This window comes from Leuresthes tenuis, unplaced genomic scaffold, assembly GCF_036924035.1.
Source record: "Leuresthes tenuis unplaced genomic scaffold, fLeuTen1.0.hap1 SCAF_22, whole genome shotgun sequence".
Lineage (NCBI taxonomy): Eukaryota > Metazoa > Chordata > Actinopteri > Atheriniformes > Atherinopsidae > Leuresthes > Leuresthes tenuis.
The window spans coordinates 13,783,293-13,807,561 of NW_027325376.1; the positions used below are offsets into that span (position 1 = coordinate 13,783,293).

The 24,269-nt window shown below is 46.5% G+C and overlaps 1 protein-coding gene across 3 annotated transcripts in view; it reads right to left on the bottom strand.

Annotated features, from left to right (window-relative positions):
- Positions 1 to 252: 252 nt before the first annotated feature.
- LOC140282079 (uncharacterized) overlaps positions 253 to 24,269 on the bottom strand; it is a 49,736-nt gene continuing 25,719 nt past the window's right edge. Inside the window, exons 21-64 of one of the 3 annotated variants that reach the window (XM_072376629.1) lie at positions 24,032 to 24,196; positions 23,718 to 23,852; positions 23,252 to 23,290; positions 23,017 to 23,157; positions 22,455 to 22,543; positions 21,801 to 21,824; positions 20,497 to 21,323; positions 20,073 to 20,228; positions 19,943 to 19,977; positions 19,626 to 19,778; positions 19,396 to 19,524; positions 18,549 to 18,587; positions 18,251 to 18,376; positions 18,042 to 18,165; positions 17,308 to 17,478; positions 17,172 to 17,206; positions 16,842 to 17,006; positions 16,625 to 16,759; positions 15,970 to 16,008; positions 15,748 to 15,888; positions 15,308 to 15,387; positions 15,149 to 15,172; positions 13,824 to 14,815; positions 13,190 to 13,375; positions 13,070 to 13,104; positions 12,829 to 12,981; positions 11,901 to 12,032; positions 11,583 to 11,621; positions 11,355 to 11,480; positions 10,570 to 10,690; positions 10,179 to 10,349; positions 9,157 to 9,191; positions 8,906 to 9,070; positions 8,684 to 8,818; positions 8,305 to 8,343; positions 8,068 to 8,208; positions 7,737 to 7,825; positions 7,621 to 7,644; positions 6,945 to 7,452; positions 5,288 to 6,269; positions 1,314 to 1,388; positions 896 to 1,012; positions 691 to 812; positions 253 to 612 (exon numbers count right to left, since the gene is read on the bottom strand). In XM_072376629.1, coding sequence (XP_072232730.1) covers positions 571 to 612; positions 691 to 812; positions 896 to 1,012; positions 1,314 to 1,388; positions 5,288 to 6,269; positions 6,945 to 7,452; positions 7,621 to 7,644; positions 7,737 to 7,825; positions 8,068 to 8,208; positions 8,305 to 8,343; positions 8,684 to 8,818; positions 8,906 to 9,070; positions 9,157 to 9,191; positions 10,179 to 10,349; positions 10,570 to 10,690; positions 11,355 to 11,480; positions 11,583 to 11,621; positions 11,901 to 12,032; positions 12,829 to 12,981; positions 13,070 to 13,104; positions 13,190 to 13,375; positions 13,824 to 14,815; positions 15,149 to 15,172; positions 15,308 to 15,387; positions 15,748 to 15,888; positions 15,970 to 16,008; positions 16,625 to 16,759; positions 16,842 to 17,006; positions 17,172 to 17,206; positions 17,308 to 17,478; positions 18,042 to 18,165; positions 18,251 to 18,376; positions 18,549 to 18,587; positions 19,396 to 19,524; positions 19,626 to 19,778; positions 19,943 to 19,977; positions 20,073 to 20,228; positions 20,497 to 21,323; positions 21,801 to 21,824; positions 22,455 to 22,543; positions 23,017 to 23,157; positions 23,252 to 23,290; positions 23,718 to 23,852; positions 24,032 to 24,196 — 7,401 coding nt within the window. In that variant the 3' untranslated portion in view covers positions 253 to 570. The remainder of the gene's footprint in view (positions 613 to 690; positions 813 to 895; positions 1,013 to 1,313; positions 1,389 to 5,287; positions 6,270 to 6,944; positions 7,453 to 7,620; positions 7,645 to 7,736; positions 7,826 to 8,067; positions 8,209 to 8,304; positions 8,344 to 8,683; positions 8,819 to 8,905; positions 9,071 to 9,156; positions 9,192 to 10,178; positions 10,350 to 10,569; positions 10,691 to 11,354; positions 11,481 to 11,582; positions 11,622 to 11,900; positions 12,033 to 12,828; positions 12,982 to 13,069; positions 13,105 to 13,189; positions 13,376 to 13,823; positions 14,816 to 15,148; positions 15,173 to 15,307; positions 15,388 to 15,747; positions 15,889 to 15,969; positions 16,009 to 16,624; positions 16,760 to 16,841; positions 17,007 to 17,171; positions 17,207 to 17,307; positions 17,479 to 18,041; positions 18,166 to 18,250; positions 18,377 to 18,548; positions 18,588 to 19,395; positions 19,525 to 19,625; positions 19,779 to 19,942; positions 19,978 to 20,072; positions 20,229 to 20,496; positions 21,324 to 21,800; positions 21,825 to 22,454; positions 22,544 to 23,016; positions 23,158 to 23,251; positions 23,291 to 23,717; positions 23,853 to 24,031; positions 24,197 to 24,269) is intronic. The other 2 variants (XM_072376630.1, XM_072376631.1) reach the window with 2 other exon arrangements.

The window sequence follows — 24,269 nt, forward strand, 5'->3', positions numbered from 1 at the left end:
ATGAGTTTGAGCTGAAAAGAGGGCGGACAGACTGAACACAAGCACCACACCATGAACATTATTGATAAAATGCATTTACCTACTTTGCCTAATAAATCAGAAAATTTGAGTTTTTAATGTTTTAAATGAAGACGAACAAACTGTAGCCGCCACTGACCTAAATGAACGCAAAGGACGTCGTTTTGTTTTTCTGCTTTCATTGACTTCGGCTCAGAAAACAGTCATCACTGTCAGACACTTTATATCATTAGAACCAACTACAAATTTAATAACTCAATAACACATTTTTCAATTACAAAAATAGTTTCACTTAAAGCACGACATGTACAAAGAACAGTAGAAATCTTCCCTTCCGCTAACACTGAGGATAACACTTCTGATGTCACTTATAAAGTGAAGGGATGTTTTCATAAAGAAGGTTCATTAGTATCAAACACTGAAAATGGTCCAACTACCCAGGAATCAAACTGGGACCTGCTGCTCAGGACGTACGGTCCCAAACAGGACGCCACACCGCGCTGTTCATAAGAAAATAAGAAGTAGTTAAGTCCATCCTTCAGAGCTGTGCGTCTACGGTGTTGAAGGTTTCTCCCGGCACCTCTGGTAGTATTTCTGAAAAAGCAAAACAGGCACATAATGAGTGGCAAAGTGGGGGCCTGTCGATGACTTCATGTAAGCTGCGTCTCGTACCTGCAGGTTGTCGTAGTGCGTCTGGCTTTTGCAGTGCAGGTCCTCGGCGGCGCCGTCATTCAGGTACGGAACGGAGCACACGTTACAGAAATAGCCCCACTTGCGCACCACAAACTCCTGACCTGAAGAGAAGCGCAAACGTGACGAAGAGGAAAACGCAGCGAGGTCCGAATGGGAGGTCACCGCTTTCAGCTGCGTTTCTCACCGCAAGGCTCTTCGGAGTTGAACGGCGGCAGTCTGAAGTCGGCAGCAGCACGAGGCGACTGGAAACGAGGCCGCTTTGGTTTGGGTCCAGCCGACTCCGTCCTGCGTTTATGAAGGCCTGAAGAAGAAGAGGGATCAGGTATTAATTACAGCCCCGACGGGAGAGGAATCCGGTGTTCTTCCAATAAACAACCCCAAAGCAAAATGAAAGAAGTTCGCTGAAGGAGGGTTTTTAAATACGTCACATTTTTAGCTTTGTGCAATTATACATTTTCATAAAACCGCCAGCTTTCACTGTAGGTAAATAGATTATTAATGAAGTAATCTGCAATAGTCTTAATAACTGAGCAATCTTACATCAGTTTTTCAAGTTTGACAAAGCAGCTCATTAAATATTCTGTTCAAACAGCTTTTTGCACCTTTAACGTCCTCCAAACATTCTTGTGGCGTCTCATCGGCACAATCTGCTTCTTTCCCTCTCGTAGATTTTCTAACTGTGAGAAAAGAGAATCATTGATGTGACTGTGCAGCAGATGCAGATGTGACTGTGCGGCAGATGCAGATGTGACTGTGCAGCAGATGCAGATGTGACTGCGTTGCACATGTGACTGTGCGGCAGATACAGATGTGACTGTGCGGCAGATACAGATGTGACTGCGTTGCACATGTGACTGTGCAGCAGATACAGATGTGACTGTGCTGCAGATGCAGATGTGACTGTGCTGCAGATGCAGATGTGACTGCGTTGCACATGTGACTGTGCGGCAGATACAGATGTGACTGCGTTGCAGATGTGACTGTGCAGCAGATACAGATGTGACTGTGCTGCAGATGCAGATGTGACTGTGCTGCAGATACAGATGTGACTGCGTTGCACATGTGACTGTGCGGCAGATACAGATGTGACTGCGTTGCAGATGTGACTGTGCAGCAGATACAGATGTGACTGTGCAGCAGATACAGATGTGACTGTGCAGCAGATGCAGATGTGACTGCGTTGCACATGTGACTGTGCGGCAGATACAGATGTGACTGTGCGGCAGATACAGATGTGACTGCGTTGCACATGTGACTGTGCAGCAGATACAGATGTGACTGTGCTGCAGATGCAGATGTGACTGTGCTGCAGATGCAGATGTGACTGTGTTGCAGATGTGACTGCGCTGCAGATGCAGATGTGACTGTGCTGCAGATGCAGATGTGACTGTGTTGCAGATGTGACTGCGCTGCAGATGCAGATGTGACTGCGCTGCAGATGTGACTGCGCTGCAGATGCAGATGTGACTGTGCAGCAGATGTGACTGTGCTGCAGATGCAGATGTGACTGCTGCAGATGCAGATGTGACTGCTGCAGATGCAGATGTGACTGCTGCAGATGCAGATGTGACTGCGCTGCAGATGCAGATGTGACTGCGCTGCAGATGCAGATGTGACTGCGTTGCAGATGCAGATGTGACTGCGTTGCAGATGCAGATGTGACTGCGTTGCAGATGTGACTGTGCAGCAGATACAGATGTGACTGAGCAGCAGATACAGATGTGACTGTGCAGCAGATGCAGATGTGACTGCGCGGCAGATGTGACTGCGTTGCACATGTGACTGTGCGGCAGATACAGATGTGACTGTGCGGCAGATACAGATGTGACTGCGTTGCACATGTGACTGTGCGGCAGATACAGATGTGACTGCGTTGCAGATGTGACTGTGCAGCAGATACAGATGTGACTGTGCGGCAGATGCAGATGTGACTGTGCAGCAGATGCAGATGTGACTGCGTTGCACATGTGACTGTGCGGCAGATACAGATGTGACTGCGTTGCAGATGTGACTGTGCGGCAGATACAGATGTGACTGTGCGGCAGATACAGATGTGACTGCGTTGCACATGTGACTGTGCGGCAGATACAGATGTGACTGCGTTGCAGATGTGACTGTGCAGCAGATACAGATGTGACTGTGCTGCAGATGCAGATGTGACTGTGCTGCAGATGCAGATGTGACTGTGCTGCAGATGCAGATGTGACTGTGTTGCAGATGTGACTGCGCTGCAGATGCAGATGTGACTGTGCTGCAGATGCAGATGTGACTGTGTTGCAGATGTGACTGCGCTGCAGATGCAGATGTGACTGCGCTGCAGATGTGACTGCGCTGCAGATGCAGATGTGACTGTGCAGCAGATGTGACTGTGCTGCAGATGCAGATGTGACTGCTGCAGATGCAGATGTGACTGCTGCAGATGCAGATGTGACTGCTGCAGATGCAGATGTGACTGCGCTGCAGATGCAGATGTGACTGCGCTGCAGATGCAGATGTGACTGCGTTGCAGATGCAGATGTGACTGCGTTGCAGATGCAGATGTGACTGCGTTGCAGATGTGACTGTGCAGCAGATACAGATGTGACTGAGCAGCAGATACAGATGTGACTGTGCAGCAGATGCAGATGTGACTGCGCGGCAGATGTGACTGCGTTGCACATGTGACTGTGCGGCAGATACAGATGTGACTGTGCGGCAGATACAGATGTGACTGCGTTGCACATGTGACTGTGCGGCAGATACAGATGTGACTGCGTTGCAGATGTGACTGTGCAGCAGATACAGATGTGACTGTGCGGCAGATGCAGATGTGACTGTGCGGCAGATGCAGATGTGACTGTGCGGCAGATGCAGATGTGACTGCGTTGCACATGTGACTGTGCGGCAGATACAGATGTGACTGCGTTGCAGATGTGACTGTGCAGCAGATACAGATGTGACTGTGCAGCAGATACAGATGTGACTGTGCAGCAGATGCAGATGTGACTGCGCGGCAGATGTGACTGCGTTGCACATGTGACTGTGCGGCAGATACAGATGTGACTGTGCGGCAGATACAGATGTGACTGCGTTGCACATGTGACTGTGCGGCAGATACAGATGTGACTGCGTTGCAGATGTGACTGTGCAGCAGATGCAGATGTGACTGTGCTGCAGATGCAGATGTGACTGTGCTGCAGATGCAGATGTGACTGTGTTGCAGATGTGACTGCGCTGCAGATGCAGATGTGACTGTGCTGCAGATGCAGATGTGACTGTTGCAGATGTGACTGCGCTGCAGATGCAGATGTGACTGCGCTGCAGATGTGACTGCGCTGCAGATGCAGATGTGACTGTGCAGCAGATGTGACTGTGCTGCAGATGCAGATGTGACTGCTGCAGATGCAGATGTGACTGCGCTGCAGATGCAGATGTGACTGCGCTGCAGATGCAGATGTGACTGCGTTGCAGATGCAGATGTGACTGCGTTGCAGATGTGACTGTGCAGCAGATACAGATGTGACTGAGCAGCAGATACAGATGTGACTGTGCAGCAGATGCAGATGTGACTGCGCGGCAGATGTGACTGCGTTGCACATGTGACTGTGCGGCAGATACAGATGTGACTGTGCGGCAGATACAGATGTGACTGTGCGGCAGATACAGATGTGACTGCGTTGCAGATGTGACTGTGCAGCAGATACAGATGTGACTGTGCTGCAGATGCAGATGTGACTGTGTTGCAGATGTGACTGCGCTGCAGATGCAGATGTGACTGTGCTGCAGATGCAGATGTGACTGTGTTGCAGATGTGACTGCGCTGCAGATGTGACTGCGCTGCAGATGTGACTGCGCTGCAGATGCAGATGTGACTGCGCTGCAGATGTGACTGCGCTGCAGATGTGACTGTGCAGCAGATGTGACTGTGCTGCAGATGCAGATGTGACTGCTGCAGATGCAGATGTGACTGCGCTGCAGATGCAGATGTGACTGCGCTGCAGATGCAGATGTGACTGCGTTGCAGATGCAGATGTGACTGCGTTGCAGATGCAGATGTGACTGAGCGGCAGATGCAGATGTGACTGAGCGGCAGATGCAGATGTGACTGAGCGGCAGATGCAGATGTGACTGAGCTGCAGATGCAGATGTGACTGCGCTGCAGATGCAGATGTGACTGCGTTGCAGATGCAGATGTGACTGCGTTGCAGATGCAGATGTGACTGAGCGGCAGATGCAGATGTGACTGAGCGGCAGATGCAGATGTGACTGAGCGGCAGATGCAGATGTGACTGAGCGGCAGATGCAGATGTGACTGTGTAGCAGATGCAGATGTGACTGTGTAGCAGATGCAGATGTGACTGTGTAGCAGATGCAGATGTGACTGTGTAGCAGATGCAGATGTGACTGTGTAGCAGATGCAGATGTGACTGTGTAGCAGATGCAGATGTGACTGTGTAGCAGATGCAGATGTGACTGTGTAGCAGATGCAGATGTGACTGTGTAGCAGATGCAGATGTGACTGTGTAGCAGATGCAGATGTGACTGTGTAGCAGATGCAGATGTGACTGTGTAGCAGATGCAGATGTGACTGTGGTACCAGGCGTCTGTTCTCTGGTTATCTTCCTTGGTCGGCCTCTTTTCCTGGTTGCCGTCACTTCCTCTTTCTCCTCTTTCTCAGCCTCTCCCATCTCCACAATGTGTGAAGTTTGCACCGCCTCATTTATGCCTCTAAGGTCGTTCTTCTTCGTTGGTGTGCTTTCTGTAGTTTTCGCCCCGTTTTGTTCCTGTGACTCTCTGGCAGGTGTGCTCCTCCTCCTTTTGGGGGCCTCGTTTTCTTCTCTCCCACTTTCAGCATCTGTCCGGGTCGTTGGATTTCTCCTTCCTCTGGTAGATCTCGTCATGATGGTCGCTTCATTCGTGGCTGCCTTGTCTTGCGATGCCTTCTTATCCCCTTTGATGTCTCTCGCAGTTCTTCTACCAGAGCTTTCTGTGGCCGAGGCCTCTTGAACAGCTTCCTCTTCTACAGAGTCCACAACCTGAAAGACTGTCTCCTCATCGATCTCTTTGCGGTTTCCTTTTTGGCCTTCCGTTGTTTGCATCCTGTCCTGATTCTCTGATGACCTTTCTTCACTTTTAGATGATCTAGTCCTGCGATCTGACTCTGCTGTGGAACCTTCATCTTCGACCAGATGTCTTTCCTCTCCACCTGTAGCTGCTTGGTGATCAGTTGGACTGCCTCTTACATCCAGTTGACTGCAGGACTTCCCTTCCTCCTCAGCACTGACCTGATGGTCCTTCTCATGTGATCTCTGGCCTGGCTCAGGTCCAGATGTCTGGGTTTCAGTGCTGCCATCTTGCTTCTCTTCTTCAGCTTCATCATCAAGTGAATCAAGGATTCGGTAACTGTCACCATCATCTCCCTCCTCTTCAGTCTGTTTTCGGTCACCATCCTTCTTCCTTCCTTCGTCTTTGCTCGTCTTCACTTCTTTGAGCGTTTCCTCCTCAGATGGAGATGGAGCATGTGACTTCACTTTGCTCGGCTGAGCTTTCAGACCGGAGGAGACGGACGTTTCAGCAGACTGTGAAGAAGGAGAAGAAGAAGAAGAAGAAGAGGTCTTACTGACACTGGCAGAGGAAGAGGGTTTGGTTTGGGATTTGGTGGATTCAGAGTCTTTTTGCTTTTTTATCCGAATATCCGAATAATCAGAACATCAGAAAACAGACAGAAATCTACAACATATGAATAAATGTTTAAACAATGGCAATTAACAAACATTTGGATTATTCTAGAGTGAAAACTCGTCACCTTTCATTAAAACGGCAGCTTTAATGGAAACAGTTGCCGTGGGAACCGTGACAGATGGCCACCAGTTCTTGACTGACCTCGATATGTCAGCTTGGAACTTTTATTTCGCGATCAAAAGGCTTTCCAATTTGGACCAAAGTCACCATTTCCCTGCTGTTTACAGCATAAACTGAACTCCTCACCCAGATTCACGTCCTAACATTGAATTCAGCCCCTGGTGGACGCTGCTGGAATCACCACAGAATTAAACATTTCTGCTTGTGAACTTGTTTTGGAACACCTCATATAAAAAGATGATTTCCCGCCACGTGGGCACGCTTGGAGGTTCTTGGAGTTGTTTCCCACCCCTGGACTACACTCCACCCGAGCTAAAAAAAACTATTTGGTGTTATTTGACAAATTCTGACCTGAATATTAGCCTTTTAGTCAGTAAAGTAAGCATGATCACCTCTTGGTCCTTGCTGGGCGTCGAGCTTCCTCGTGTGAGTCTGTACTCGTGCACTATTGCTTTAATTGCATTGAAACTGTCCTCGTCGATGTGGGGGAGCTCTGCGACGTCTTCCTCAGCCGTCAGCAGACTGGTGGCCGGGAGAGCAGAGCGTGTCGATGAATCCTCTTTCCTCTCCTCCACCGTCGCCACATCCTCACTCGTCTTGGGAGCGATGGCGGGGGCGGCTGGGATCTCGGTTCCGTGTCGTTCTTTCAGCACCGAGTCACTGAAGACGGCGCCGCTCGGCCCAGCTGTGACGCACTTAGAAATGGCTCCCGCTGGGGCCGCCGGTTCCGTGGGAGCAGGAGTGCCGGTTTGTGGAGCGGGTTGTGCCCCTTCATCAGAAGGAGAAGGCTGCCTTTTGCTTTCCGTCGCCGGGGGCTTGGTGCAGACGCCTACGGTGCCCAGCTCAACGTTCACTGCCATCTTTTCACACTCTTGTAGACGGCGTTTTCGGCTCTTTAAACTTCAAGTAAAAGCAGAAACGTTGTCATTAACAACTGGGTTGTTTTCCCAAAAGGTATCTTCATATGAAACACAATCATACAGAGCATCACATTATGAACAGAAACTGCACCACGAATAAAAAAAAACAAAACCAAACGAATAAATGAAGACAAATTGAAACACTTACGGCTCAATACGTCCAACTTTCTTCCTGTGTGATGGAAAAAGAAAGACGAACAACACGTTACCTCATTTCATGAAGGCGGCCTTAGAGACAACAGTTTTAAACTGAATCAGGCATACCCAGTTCCACACTGTTCAGACAGTTTGGATGCAGAGATGTTCTCCACCACTTTTGTCACTCCGCTGGATTCCTCCATCTCAATGTAGATCTGTCACAGAAAGACAAAGAGGCGATCAAACAAACAGCTTCCCCATAAACTCTTCAACTGCTACATTTTCCTTCACATATGACTCCGCTCCACTGAGTCTTGAGCCGCTATCGCCTTAATCCATGTTTACTTCAAGGGTCACACAGAGGGCGTGCACACATGGCACAAAGCTGACAGTAGGGCTCCTTTCTCTTCAATCTGCAGAGACCCTGTGGGTCGAACCGGGTTTAAAGTGGTCATACCCTGTTGGCAAGTGGCAGGAAACGGACAAAGGAGGCGATGCGCGCCACCTCTTTCATGACAGCCATGATGAGAACCACATCCATCCCCGAGACCTCCACACACAGCAGCCGCTCCTCCAAAGACTCCAGCTTTGAAACGTGCTGTGGGACAAAAAAAAAAAAACCCACAGATGATGTTGAATACCAGAGAAAACCAAATGTCTGTTTTCACCGATTTCAGATTTAAATGAGACTCACAATGTTGCTCCACTTCATCAGACTTCTGTACATCATCTCCTGCAAAAACGAGATGGTTTGTGACAAATCATCCCATCGGAAGTTCAGCAAGATTCATTGCAATTAGTGTAGGCTACAGCCTCCTGAGTTGCTTGAGAGCTCCCTGTCTGATGTGGTGGTCAATAACAGCAGGTTCAAGAAAGAAAGCCGCTCAGTAAGTACATATCTACATGTATAAATTAAATGAAGGATGGTCATGTGTGTTGTTGCTTCTCCTTAAACTAAATAAATGGAGTCAGGCCTTTAAGAAGAAGGACTGGACTGGTTTCTGACTCCGGTTAGGAAACGGAGAGCAACAACCCCGAGCGTGCCGTCTGATACTTTTCCACATTTCTCATACCTCGCTGGTTCCAGGGTCCATGTTCTCCAAGACCAAGTGGATGCTGAGAACGCTGCCTTTGACAGAAACTGGATTTTTGAGGTGATTTCGGGCAAATTTGCAGCACGTTTCCCACTTACTAAAGTGCACAAAGGCCTGGGTGAGGAGAGAAAAGCACGTCAGCAAATGGTAAAACCGTCACTGAATGATCCAAGCTGTAAAAGAAGTCAGCCTGCTCCTCACCCTCCTCTGCAGAGGTAGAACCATCACTCTGTAGTACAGAGTCTGGAGGTTCTGTTTGGGGAAATGATTCTGCACCAGCTTCACGACGTCCTCGTGTGTGTAGGTTTCATCCGGCAAACTCGTCAACATGATTGTGAAGAATGCGGCGCCTTTGATGAAAGGTTTCTGCAGGACACCAGAAAAAGCGCGCTAAGTCTTAACGTCTGAATGTTAATAAGTGGAAATAAAAAGTTAATAAAACACAAGCTTACCACAATGCCCGTCCTTCCACTGACTGTCTGATAAACTGGGAGGTAAAAAAAAGAACAAACAGGAGCCGTTTACACTTGGTTTTAACTTGCATCCTCCAACAGCTACGAAAGAGTGACGGTTTACACCTGGTATTAAAATGCAGATCCCAATTACTGGCTATCGGAGATTCACCCAAGAAAAAAAAAAGATTTTGCTTCTGTGGAGGTGCAAAGAGCCTCTTACAGGTGCAAAGAGCCTCTTACAGGTGCAAAGAGCCTCTTACAGGTGCAAAGAGCCTCTTACAGGTGCAAACAGCCACTTACAGGTGCAAACAGCCTCACACAGGTGCAAACAGCCTCACACAGGTGCAAACAGCCTCACACAGGTGCAAACAGCCTCACACAGGTGCAAACAGCCTCACACAGGTGCAAACAGCCTCACACAGGTGCAAACAGCCTCACACAGGTGCAAACAGCCTCACACAGGTGCAAACAGCCACTTACGGGTGCAAACAGCCTCTTACGGGTGCAAACAGCCTCTTACGGGTGCAAACAGCCACTCACGGGTGCAAACAGCCACTCACGGGTGCAAACAGCCACTCACGGGTGCAAACAGCCACTCACGGGTGCAAACAGCCACTCACGGGTGCAAACAGCCACTCACGGGTGCAAACAGCCACTCACGGGTGCAAACAGCCACTCACAGGTGCAAACAGCCACTCACAGGTGCAAACAGCCTCACGGGTGCAAACAGCCTCACGGGTGCAAACAGCCTCACAGGTGCAAACAGCCTCACAGGTGCAAACAGCCTCACGGGTGCAAACAGCCACTCACAGGTGCAAACAGCCACTCACAGGTGCAAACAGCCACTCACAGGTGCAAACAGCCACTCACAGGTGCAAACAGCCACTCACAGGTGCAAACAGCCACTCACAGGTGCAAACAGCCACTCACAGGTGCAAACAGCCTCACAGGTGCAAACAGCCTCACAGCCACTTACAGTCGAGATGTTGCGTTTGGCAGAATCATTGACTTCCTCTTACCTGGGATGTTGAACCAAGGAGACACAGTAGGGAATATATAGGGACTAGTTGTCATGGTGATCCAAAATGGTGCAGCGCAGTCCCTTGGAACGCCACATTTTGCTGTTGGGATGGTGGCCCCGGCAACAATACCGCTGCTGTCCAGCATGGTCAGTTCCGGCTGACTCGGTGCTGCACAGATAGCAAATAAATCAATTCTTCCTTTTTGTTATCACCTGAGTCTTTGAATTTTTACAAAGATCCATCTTCACTGGACCCGACTTGCTGTTTGTTCTGCATCGCTCATCTAGAAACTTTAACACGAGTCAAAATCACAGCGACACATCGTTAAACATCGGCACCGCGATGCGCACGTGCGGAACAGTCGGAGTTTCCGGTGTCAGAAACGTACCTTTGGTTGGACGTTTTGGTACCCTCATCCTGTAGATGTTGTGGGCGGGGCGCCGTTTCTGGAGGCTGAACCAAACCGCGAGCCTATCAGCAGCGAAGCAAGACTCAAATTCAATAAAAACCTGGAAGAAGCACACACACCGGACAGATGAGACACACAAAAAGTCCTGTGCACGGCCATTCAAGAAAGAAAGCACACCCTCCATATCAAGCCATAATACAGAAAAAAACACGATGTGGTCATTATGGGGTCTGAAGGTGAGGCCGGTCACATATGAACAACACATGACCCACAGCGTCATCATTTATTGAACAAAAACTGAGCAAGAATGCAGAAGCAGTGTTTGAGGAACTCAGTACACCCCACGATCCAGTCGATGGTACCACCCACCTACATCCCTGTTCTAACCAGACACGCCTACAGCGCTGAACTGACAGCCCCTGAGCAGCAAAATACTGATGCCTGTTTCTCACGTGCGTAAGTTTTCAAACTAGCTAAACGTCAAAGCACTGCCATGAATTTTAGCATTTAACATGCTCACCGAGACCCGTAGTGTCTGAGATGTATCTTGTGGGTTTTTTTTGCGCAGTCTGACATATATATTTTTACTTGGTTTACACCGAAACAATGAGATTTTTCCAAACTGGTTGACTTTCTAATCCTTCCCCAGAGTGACGAGTGATCTCGTTCATCTGAGGTCGTTGGACCATTGTTAAAGACTTGGTGTGGACCAGGTGCATTCTTAAAACCTGAGAAGTGAAGTGCTTTAGGTGTGCATATTTTACCTTGTTGAGGAGAGGCAGGAAGTTTATTACATGACCCATTTTTCTCAAAGCTTTCCTGAGCTCACTGGTCTCGCTTGGCGAGATGTTGTGGATGTAGACTGTTCTCGTTCCATCATCGTCTGTCACCTGGTTCAGCAACACCGAGTGGGAGGGGGGGGGGTGTTAATCAAGGATGGGAGCAATGAAGATATATAAATGAAGATATAAAAGTGTGCGAGTGTCACTTACAAACTTGATCAGCTTCATAAGACGTTTATAAAGCTCAAACTGGGGGGAAAAAAAAGAAAAAATGATGTCAGACACAGTAACAATTGAAGGTTGTCATTTGCAATGCTTGTTTCAATGTGTTTAATGACATCACAGCTGTTTCCAGCCATGGTATTCTTCCTATGAGGGACTGCAAATAGCTTACGCCCAAATACGGAAAAAAGAAGGAATAAGGGCCGGTTTTGGGGGAAAATATTCTACCATGATATGTTTTCTTGTGGCAAACAGCCGTTAGTCGCGCTCAGACATAGAAGTTGAGTGTAGTGTTGCCAGTGTTACCATTGTCTCCGGGATGGTGTTGCCTACAAGATGGACAGATAGTTGAGACCCTTTGAAGATGATGCCTTTTTCGCTTTTCAACAGGCGGAAGAATTCCTGCACCTTCTCCACGCTCGGCAGGTGAATGAAGGCCTGAAAGGGAGACATGAAAACCCGTCTTCATTCCGGCACACAAACAGCATTAAGCGCGCTGAGTGCTCGAGTGGTGCGGCCAGCGGAGGAGGCCAGGCTCAGACGGTGGCACGGGCACGGAATTCTCACGGAGCAGAGAAATGTTGGGTAAACGGATCATTTTGGGTTTTTTGGCCATTCTAATTTACATGCAGGCATCAGGCATGACTGCATGTGACTATATTTCCTGTATGTTTTTTATTGTTTTAATCTGGTTTATTGTTTGATTTTATCTCTAGTTTAGCCTGTAAATCAAACATCTATTTTAATCTATGTTTTATGGTCCAATTGATCCCTTTTAAGATGCTTTTTGTGCCTCACTGCAGATCCAGTTTAATCAGATCTAAATAGAACAGCATTTCCTCAGGTGTTGAACTCCTTATTTAATTTGTAATCAGAGTTTCCTTTGTATTTATTTATTACTTATTATATTGTTTAAGTCTTCTATTGGGAAGTACTGTTTTTAATGCTTCTTCTTTTCGTTACTTTTTGGTTTTTTTTGCTTTTACGTGACATAAAAAGTACTATAAAATAAAGTCTAACTTGACTGATTGATCAAACGGGAGTTTCTGGATGCAACTTCAGTTCTGTTAGTACATGAGGTCAGTATTGATCATGTGGGGGGTGACCAGAGGGGTGAAGGCCAGGGTTCAACTTGTTCAAGGTCCGACTCTGACCCCGAGTGTGATTAGACACCTTATTTTAAAAAAGAAAGATCCTTGGGGAGTCTAGAACAGAAACTCAAAGTGATGCTCACCATACGCGACTGAGGAATGATGATGTTGGCGTCGCCCTCGCACTGAACTTTAAATTTGCTGAGGCAGTTGACAAAGTCGTCCTCTGTGTAGCGGCCTTCGTGGTACTCCGGCAGGTTGTCTAGCAACACCAGCCTCGAATTTAACAAAAATATCTGGAAAGTAATGACAGAAATTCGGGGAGTTTAACGTTCAGCGGGTCTGATTGGGCACTTCACGTCACTTAGAGGACGCCAAACTTACTTTTCGTGACATGATGTGTTTCTTCGAGATAAAATCTGTGAAGAAGAAGAGTCGAAGCTTGAAAAACAGTGAGGGGAAAAAAGAAAAGGAGGAAAAAAAAAAAGACTTCTGACTTCTTACTGAATTTTCTGGATGTCAGGAGACTTGCTACCCTCTCCCCCGGAGTCAGGGAGGTGTCGGCGGCTGCAGACGTTGCACCCGGATGCTTTTTGCTCTCTGCTGCAGCAGCTTTCTTGCCCTGCTCGGCTTTGCCGGACGCAGCAGCTCCAGACGCCACAGCCGAAACTTTACGGACTCCTTCCGATGCTGCAAAGGGCAAATGATTAACGTGGATTGCAGCATTTTCAAGACCCCTCGTGTCTCTTTATTCAAATTAAATACTTTCAACATATAAACATGTTTATATCAAACAACGGCGGATTTTCAACTATTTTTGCTGACACTGCAGAACATTAGAGCAGTTAAGAACTAACCTTTATGCTAATCAAATGTAACATTTTAAAAGAAATGTTATTGAGAGTAAGAGCCAATCAAAATTCAGGTGTTCAACATTCAAGATTTTTTATCCTTAACGTCTTGGGGAACAAAACCACAACCAACCTGATGGTGTTGTTATGATGTCTCAATTTATTTAAGGTTTAATAAACTGCCAAATGGCTCAAAGTCGGTGTCAGAAATGTAAGGACAGGAAGAAGAATGTGCACAGATTATCAGTACCAGAGGTTTTCCTTCCACTGGCTGCTCTGAAACCTACCGTTTTGCTTCCCTTCGGTCTTCAAAGCGGCTTTGGCTGAGCTTCCTGCAGCCTGCGGTTGATTTTGTGAAGCGTCTCTCCTGGTATTCAGTTGTTGTGCAGTGGATTCTGGTGTTGGCTTTGTACTTTGTTGGACCTGTGATGAAGCTTTGACCAAAGGTCCTTTTGTTTTGACGGTGGTCTGTGGTCTCTGCGGTGGAGCAGTTGAAGCCGGTGGAGACATAAAAGCTTCGGTCTTAACTGTACCAGTTGGTGGATGACTCCCACTGGGTTTAGTTGCTAAGGTCTTTGCATCTGTGCTCTCAGCAGAACCTTCTGTTTCCATGGGCTCTTCTGCTTCTTTAAGCTCCGGTGGTTCAGCACCTTTCACGTCTTTTGTCTCACCGTGAACTTTGACATGTTCCGCCTGTTGCTTAACTTGAGGAGCGGTTCCATTTCTTGTCCCAACAACCTCATCTTTGGGCAGACCAGAAGGTTCGCTGACCTTTTCAGGGTTGACCGTTTTAGCTGCATCCAGCTGATTGTCTGAAACTTCTGATTTGGACGGCACATTTTTGGTCTTTGCTACAGTTCCTCCAACCTTTTCTTTCATCCCAGCTCCCACCACAGTGGCAGAATTCCCCTCGCCAGGTTGAGGTGTCTGTGCAGTCCAGGCCGGGACAACATTGGCTTCTTCTGCCACTTTCCCTCTCATTTCTACATTCTCTTCAACCCCACTTGCCATAGGGGCAACAGCAGAGCCTGCGGTGATCTCAGCTCCCACTTTCTCAGCAGTCTCCTTCACTGATATGTCACTTGTGACCAATTTGGCCCCCACTGAGGCAGCTGGTTTAGCAGAAGCAGGTTGTGCACCTTTATCAGAAATTTCTGAGCTAAGTGGCTGTGCTCCATTTTTCACAGCTGGGGGCTTGTCGCTGATGCCTGTGGTGCCCGCCTCAAGGTTTATTGTGATCTCACCCGAGTCCCGAAGACGCTGTTTTAGGCTCTTCAAACTGAAATGAAAGGAAGAACGCTGAACTCGAAAAGCCTATTCAAAGATTTGCATCACAGATACACAACTGCCCTGGATTCCAAATTTTTCTGTGGGGATTTTCTATTTTTCTGAAGTAAAAGCACAGCTTTCTTACACTCACAGTCAGAGGAATGTTTTGGTTTTTTTTTCCATTTGAGGGCTGACTCTGACTGTGTCAGCATGACCTGAACCTGATAGATTAGTTTATCTTCCAACCCTGGCAGCAACAACGTCCATGCAGCTAAAGGAAATCATGTTTTTCATGTTTTCTTTAGGTGCTCTGACACTTTATGGAGTTAAAAATGATACTCACGACTCAACATGTCCAACTAGACTCCTGTGTGAAAACGCCCCCCCCAGAAAGATAAGGTTGGTCAGATAAATGATGCACAACAAATAAGTTGGAAACACAGACTGTTAGTAATAGATCATATTTACTCTCTGCCTTCTACTAATCTAGGAAGAGTCGTACCATTCTTTAGGTGTAGATATACGAGAGATGTTCTCCAGCACCTGAGTTACTCCACTCGATTCGACCATCTCGATGGAAATCTGACACAGAAAGACATTCATGCACAGCAGAAACAAAAGTCAGGAGGAGGGAGAAATGAAGAATAATAAAAAAAATGTAATCAACAAGCCATAGTTTAAAATAAAAGTCAAGCAAATGAATCTACGATTATTTGGATAGTAACTTTAACAACTATTCTTAAGTTTTATTAATCTTTTTGCTGCACTTCTTCTCAATATTTCATATTAAACCTTGGGCGTGAACATATGAAGCAGTTTGAGTGGAAAGTTGCCTCTTAAAGATGTTTAACCACAATTTTCCCGTGACTTCGGGACCTCAGACGCCCGATCCTCCCCACACAACAACCCGAGGCTAAAGAACTGAATAATAAACTGTAGTACCCTGTTGGCGAGTGGCAGGAAGCTCACAAAGGGCGCGACTGACAACACGGCTTTCATGACCATGATGATGAGGTACACGGCTGTCTCGGTCGTCTCCACGCACAGCAGCCGCTCCTCCAGGGACTCGAGCTCTGGAACGTGCTGAAAAACAACCCACGGGTTGATGCTGATGAGAGGGGATCAGACGTCGCTGCGTGTGGACAAAAGTGAGGAATGACTTACAGAGTTGCTCCATCTCATCATTGATCTGTACATGACCTCCTACGAAAACAATAAAAGAAGGATTGTCACAGCCATCAGTAAAATAGTTAGTCCATCAGATTTAATATAACTGACACCGTTTGTAAATTCTTTAATAAAAAAAATCGATTTTAAGCCCCTAAATTTAATCACAAGTTTAACATATTCACACATATATTTGTTTAGAGACTACTGGTATATGGGTAAGTTCAAATGGCTGGTCTTCCTGTAAAGAGCAGCTTTGACATCAGTGAGATATGTCATAAAATTCATCTTTTAGTTACAGTTCATGGCCCAGAGTGTCAGATTCAGCGTGTTGCTAATCCTCCCCTGCAGACCCGAGGTACTGGTTTCATGGTAAAAATGAACGCTGTGTTGTTGGTTTAAATTCTGAACAAGTGGCCACACAATGCTGAGATCTTCCTTTAAGGATTCCTCACCAGTGACAACAGGGCTGTTACTACTCAAATCTGTTTAGCTGCCGGCTAGCAATAGAATGTTAGTCAATATAAAACCGAAAGCAAATGCAGTTAAATGACGTTACTTTAATCAACGTGCACGTGATTCCACAAAGGACCACTGCAAAGGAGTTGCCCCTCCCCCCCAAAACGGGCCAAAAACCGGGCTCCCTGCATACCTCACTGGATCCAGGATCCATCTGCTCCAAGACGAGGTGGACGCTCAACACCGAGCCTTTGACAGAAACCGGACTTCTGCTTTGATCTTCGACAAAACTGCAACACGACTCAAAGTTGTTGAAATACACAAAAGCCTGAAAGTAAAGAAACGAGACACGTAAATGACACGGTATTCTGGTAATTGTCGTGTTTCGGGCCATGGCTTTAATTCCGTACCCTCCTCTGCAGTGGCAGGACCAGCACTTTGTAATACAGAGTGTGGAGATTCTGTTCGGGGAAATAACGCCACACCAGCTTAGCGACGTCCTCGTGTGTGTAGTTTCCTTCCGGCAAACCCGTCAACATGACTGTGGGCACTTTAGAGCCGAGGGTGCCAGCTTTCTACAGGGTGCAAGATTCAAAGACAACACTGCTTTAAAGAGCAAGAGAACAGTGGAACAGAAACACTTCAGAGCACTTCTTAATACCACATCACACTGGCAGAATCAGTTGCTGGACCCATCTAATGACCCCTGTGGTTGGATGTTTTACAGAAACTGTGCTTACCCAAATGTCCCTCTTGTTCTTGACTGTGTGAAAATCTAGGAGCCGAAAATGAACACAATTGCTCAGTCCCATTAAATTCCTGTCAACAAGCCATATCTGGCAGATAAACTTCACCTTTAACCGTTTCTTCTCTTACTTGGGATGATGAACCAAGGAGACACGGTGGGAAACACAAAGGGAGCGTTTGTCAGCGTGACAGAAAATGGCGCGGCGCTGCCTTGTGGAAGGCCAATCTTTGTTGTCGGGGCGACCACCCCAGAAACAATGTTACTGCTGTCCGGCAGAGCTTTGGCTGCCAGTCGTGGTGCTGTACAGATAAATGAAAACAAGTGGGAAGTTTAGTCTGCATCAGAAGAAAAATAAAACATCTGAACCAAGCAGCTTGTCTTTAATCTTGAAAACGACCTTTGACACCTGCCATTAAAACTATGCTGTGCTCATAATGGCACTCCTTCTGAATTTTAGAAGAAAAACGTCTTCTGCTTGAGCGTGCTGCATGAATGCGGTCTTCACGAGGAGCTCAACACAGGAAGAATGGAAAGACTTTCTGTTGGGAATCTTTTCTGCTTTCACTGAAAAGATTCTCTGGCTTTTCATCTTTCTTGAAACACTTTCTCTGACACTTTAACTACCACTATTAAAGCTAAGAGGATCTATGAGGCAGTTAGGAACTTTCAAGTCGACACAAGAGTTCTGCTGCCACCTTTAACCTTTGGTCGTGGAAGGACTATGTCTTTTTTTTCTTTCTTTTTTTCCATCATATACTACTATATATTTCTATTTTTCTGGTGCTCATATGAGAGTTGCACCATTTGAGACCAAAATATTCCATTAGGTGTAAAGAGTAATTTCCAAAGACGGGGGGCTTACGTGTTGATGTAACATAGCGTGGTATTTTCATCCTGTAGACGTTACTGGCAGGGCGATGTTTCAATAGACTGTACCAAACACCGAGCCGATCAGCATCACGAATAGACTCGAACTCAATAAACACCTAAAACACACACAGAGGAAAGACTAAGTGTTTCTAAAAATTCACTTCAACACTTGTAATTTGTAGGCGTTTGTGTGGTTTCTACCTTGTTCAGCAGCGGCAGGTAGTTTCTTACAGAGTCGATTTTTCTCAAAGCTTCCCTGAGCTCCCTGGACTCGCTCGGTGAGATGTTGTTGATGTAGATTACACTCGCTCCGTCATCAGTTACTTCCTGTAAAATGATCATTCAAACCAACCACAGACACTCATTAAACAATGCTGTATTCCCTCACTGTTTTATGTTTGAAATATGTCGTAATACTAAGTATAAATACTCATTTCTGACTTTGACATGTACAATCAATGTGTGTGTGTGTGTGTGTGTGTGTGTGTGTGTTACTCACAAAATCGATCAGTTCCATCAGAGATTTATAAAACCCAAACTGAAACAAAAAGGCACACAAGTCACTTCTTTAGTTTTTGTAAATACATTTCAGATTCAGCATCTTCTCGTCCACACCACTTCAAAATAGAAAAAGAAAGCGTGCTACTTCTGTGCTTTTTTAGTCCAGTACATTATACATTTGATTCAACAACCGTTTCCATAAAGGAACCAAGAGTGAAGGTTGAAAGATTTCCTGCTCTGGTGCAACAATAGCTTGTGCAGACATTTCAGCAGAAATAAACAGCTGTGGAGGTGCTTCCTGTAGTGATATCTGATCCGGTGTCTTGACCTTCTCCAAGGTAAGTAAGCACAAGTGAAACAGCCTTCACCTAATGGCCAGATGTAGCAGATCTTATGAAGACGGTTTGAATACAACCGTCAGCTCCATAATAAGGTCTATGGTGCCGTCAGGGTAAGTTTAGCCCAACAGCTACAGGCTGCCAGTCCTTCTTTCAGTTCATTCAATGTCTCTGTAAAACACATTAAATTAAGCTCACAGCGGCAGCCATGGTGCCCAGAGCCAGGGAGTTTTCACATTCCAGCTTGGTAGTTTATGCTCCTCTTATCTGCTAATTTCAGAGACTCAATAACCCCGGAGCCCGGTGTTTTCTTTGGGACTCAGAGGGGAGACTCTGGCCTCGGGGCGGAGCTGGAACATCTGAGTTCCTAACTTCTACAAAGTTGATAATACACATCACAGAAGGTCCTTCCACCATCCTGCTGCCATGATAGCAGTAAGGTCTAATTGCCTTCTCTTATTATTCTTCGTCGCTTCAACTAAAGAGATTTGTTTAAGACATGCTTACTGGTGACAATAATATTCTGCTGCTCACAACTTGCAGATCAACTCGAGATCCATTGAGAGTAATGGGATTCTTCTTGAAAGCTTTGATGGCTCGCTGCACACTCCCGAAAGTCGGCATGAGCGCAAAAGCCTGAAACAAAACCCAAAGAGCAAGCCTTTATTACGAGAACAAACAACCGGTCTTCTGGGATGAATCGATGGACCTCATGAGAGCCGGAAGCTGATGCTTACCATGCACGTCTGAGGAATGACAAAGATGGTTTTGTCCTCGTACTGAAACCCAAACGGACGGAGCAGATCGGCAACGTCAGCCTCCGTGTAGCAGTCGTCGTGATATTCAGGCAGATTGGTTATTAATATCAGTCTTATATTCACTAAAAAGTACTGGTTAAAAGAAGAGAAAATGAAAAATTAAGCTGATGCTTGAGCTCAGTTTAAGACAAACGCATTCGTGCACAATTTGAGGGTGGCGCCATATAGTAAAGCCTCACAACCCTCAAATAAGCTGTTAAACGTATTAATTAACAACATTTTTTAAATAAACTTACTTTGGGTGACATGATCACCTTCGTACTGTGAAAAGCTGTCAAGAAGAGCCAAAGAAAACGAGTTAAAGACACAAGGAATTCTGTTCAAAGGCATAAATCAACAATGTAAACACAGATCCCGATTTCTTACAGAGTCTCTGCACATGCAGGAGACTCCCGATCCTCTCTCCAACAGTCCCGGAGGAATCGTCGGCTGGTGAAGAAGCGGTTGCAGCCAGCGGCTTGTGGACGGCGGCGGCAGGCGGCGGCGGCGGCTTGCTTTTGGCGGATGCCTCAGTCAACACAGCTGAAACAGTGTTGACAGCTTTAGATGCTGGAACCATCCCAGCAGTCACAGAGAACTTTTAACTAAGCCGACTAAGTTTTGTCTGTAAACACAATTCCCATTTAGTTTTATAGCCAAGAAGAAGAAAAACCTGAGGAAAACACACAAACTGTAGCTTCTTTATTCAAAACACAACTAAGATTGATTCAATGTCTCGATTATTTATTTTTTTCAGGATTTATGAAGAAAATCCCTGAATATTCTCAGGTGTTTTCCATCCCCAGCATACCTTTTTCCGGTGTTTTTGTTGGTGCCTCTGTGACTGTCTTTTTCACCTCCACAGCAGCGCCGGCTGAGCTTCCTGCAGCTCGCTGTTGCTTTTGCCAAGCCTCCGTCTTGGACTGTGGATCTGGGATCATCCTCTGCTGGACCTGCGGTGAAGCTGTGACTGTGACTGTGGTCTGTAGTGATTCTGGTGGAGCTGTAGTAACTTTGGGTGGAGGCACTGTACTGCTTGGTGGACGACTCTCACTGGGTTTAGTCGCTAAGGTCTTTACATCTGTGCTCTCAGAAGAACCTTCCGTTTCCACGGGCTCTGCCTCTTCTGCTTCTTTTGTCTCAACGTGCACTTTGACGTGTTCCGCCTGTGGCTGAACTTGAGCAGCAGTTCCATTTCTTGTCCCAACAACCTCATCGGTCTCTTTGGGCACACCAGAAGGTTCACTGACCTTTTCAGGGTCGAACGTTCCAGCTGCATCCGTCTGACTGTCGGAAATCGTAGATTTGGACGCCACATTTTGGGTCTCAGCTGCAGTTTCTTCCACCATGACACATGTCCCGGCTGAATTCTCCATGCCAGGGTGAGGTATCCGAGCAGTTGAGTCTGTATGTGCTTTGGAAGCCGATGCAGTGTGGAGAAGTTCAGATTTAGAAATGGTGGACTCCGTGGAGGCAGCCGGTTTAGCAGAGGCAGACTGCGCTCCATCATCGGAGGGCTCAGAAGACGGAGGCTGCACTTTCATAGGCGAGGGCCTGGCTTTGATGCATGTGGCGTCCACTCCAAGGTTTACTGTCATCTCACTCGAGTCCTGTAAACGCTGTTTAAGGCTCCTTAGACTGAAATTCAAAGTCGAAAACACTGGGTTTTACAATGTTTCACAATACATTTTCACCTCTCAGCTAATACTACAGTTTAGTGTTTTATACTAAATGAAAAGGCACCTACCAACGATTTTTTATATCGATTCATTTTCAAAAAACATTTTCTCAGTAAATGTTAAAACAGTTAAATGATACTCGTTGGCGTCACTGTCAAACAGGCTAAAATAACAACAAATAAAACAAACTTTACAGCGTGGAACACAAATCTTTGCACCAGCTGGCTTTGATAATTGATGTGGTTTCATGCTCAGATGAGCTTCAGACAGGAAGCAACCACTCATGTACATCAATCTCCCTGAAAACCAGTACTTTTTTAACCAGCTCTGCCTTAAAATAAAGACTTACATAACAGCGTAAGTCGTAGTAACGATTAGCAGCATTATTTTAAGTCCTTTAGCCAAACAAGGAGCGAGAACAAAGTGAAATACTCACGTCTCGACGCGCCCAACTTTGCTCCTGTGTAAGAGAAAAACAGGAGCGGGAGTGAGAAGTCTTCTCATATTTGCTATTATCTATGCTAGTATCTATTATTCCCGTGCTTATTTCTTCCCTATATATCATGTCTCAGACTTGTAAAAGACCACCAGAGACTAAGATCCAAGACTAAGAAGCAGTCAGGCAGCGATTGAGCAATTAATTATGTCGGTGTAGACTCTCGGTCGTCCAGGACACGGTAATCCTGAGAGATTACACAGCAAGAACCTACACAAGTAGTCCAATTTCCTTTCTACAGGTCCATACACAGTGGCAGACCTATGGTAGACCTGCTCTCAGAACCCCCAGAGGGAGGATCAGCCTCATCTTTCCTTAATCGATCCCTCATTTAATAATTTCAACTTGTGTAACACAAACTCCTCTTTGGTAGATTCTCCAACACATTTCTTTTGGTGTATCATCAGGACTGATCTGGCAATGCAAGCTCCCATCACTGCCCGGTCACCATGGGAAGTCGCCTAAAAAGAGACCTTACAGAAGTCCACATCTTTAGCCTTTAAAGCTGGAGGTCTAAGGGTCTAGGGGTAAAAGAGTTATTGGGAAACTATTTATTCGTTAACATGTCTCTTCATTAGTTCACGATGAACGTACCATGTTTTGTGAAGAGTTAAATCCTTCCTCGAGAGAATTTCCTCCACCACCTTTGTTACACTGCAGGATCCGACCATCTCAATGCAAATCTGAAGTGAAAAAGACAGTAACGGGCAGAGATTGAAAACAGCGGAGGAGGGAATTAAAACTGCTATTTTTTTCATAAATTAAATGCAGGACTGAACTGAATGGACACCGGACATACGTTCCTCAACCAGCGACCTTGTATGAAGTCTGTAATGTATCAGAATGGAGGATTAAATATTCAGAGAATTCACAGCGAGTGATTGGGCGTCAGGTCAAGTTTCCTGAAGCACTATCTGCTAAAGTCAGTGCAGCATCCCCGGTTTCCTTAGATAGGCCCAGAGCCAAAGTATTAAATATGTTTGCTTAGAGTTGCTGCCGAATACAAATGTAAGGAAAATGTATTTTGTAAATTAAACTTTTGACCTTTTAATACCTCCGAAGGCCATTTCGAAATTTAGTGCCATGCATTTTCGATCTGGCTGTACTCTGCTCACCCACACAGGTGTGAGTGATGCAGGTGTTTGCGTTGTCGTACCCTGTTGGCCAGAGGCAGGAAGTTGACGAAAGAAGCAACGGACGCCACCTCCTTCACAACCCACTTGATGAGGTCCACGTTTGTCTCGGAGATCTCCACACACAGCAGCCGCTCCTCCAGACGTTCGAGCTCCGGAACGTGCTGAAAAACAACCAGCAGCTGGCGCTCAGGAGAGGGGAACCCAGACGGAGCTGCTTTTACCACACGGCAGTTTAAGATAAGATGAATGACTTACAGCGTTGCTCCATTTCATCAGAGTTCTGTATATGACCTCCTGCAAAAAGAAGACGAGACCGGGTTTAACTTCGATAAAAGAATAGATTTACGGCATCAAATACAAAGCAAAAGTCTGATTTCTTTCTGAAGAAGACCACATATCAGCTGGGGAAAGTGTCACAGGAGTAAATCGAGGGGTGGTTTTCTTATCTGGAGTTGGACATCTGTGCTGTATTTGATCAAATCAGGAGCAGAACTTCAGAGGCATACTCCGGACTAGGGTCCATACATGGTTCCCGTTGGTTGTCCAACATGTTGAAAAGGCTAAAAACTGTGCTGAAGGCAAAATGGGGCCAAGGAGTGCTGACTGCCCAAGATTTTTCTCCACGGGCACTTCAGTCAGGCAACAAGTGTAGCGCATCATAGCACAGAGCAGCGTAATTGCCCAAAGCGCATCTTTAAAATGCTTTCCCCAGTTTCCATACCTCACTGGATCCAGGATGCATGTCCTCTAAGACAAAGTGGATGCTGAGCTTCAAACCTCCGACAGAAACTGGATTCTTGATGTGGTCTTGGACAAAACTGCTGCATGCATCCCGGTCGCAGAAATACACGAAGGCCTGGGGGTAAGGAGAGACAAAAGGTTGGGTTATACAACATCTGGAGTCCTGTACATCAATCTCTGCAGGACAATCCTTCTCCAGAGGTGCGATAAGCATTTTCAGGGCACATTCCTTTCACATCTGGAGTCTAGCAAGACAAGCATCAGACGCGACAGTCTGTAGCAGCGACTCCTTACCCTCCTCTGCAGTGGGAGAACCAGCAAGTTGTAGTACAGAGAGTTAAGAGTCTGCTTGGGAAAATAGCGCCACACCAGCTTGGCGACGTCCTCGTGCGTGTAGTTGCCTTCCGGCAAACCCGTCAACATGATGGTGGAGAACTTGGAGCCTGGATGGTGAACTTGCTACAAGACGGAAGGTTCAGAGACAAAGACTTGGTTTTTGGAGCGAGGCGATAGAGGAACAGAAAGCCGTGGA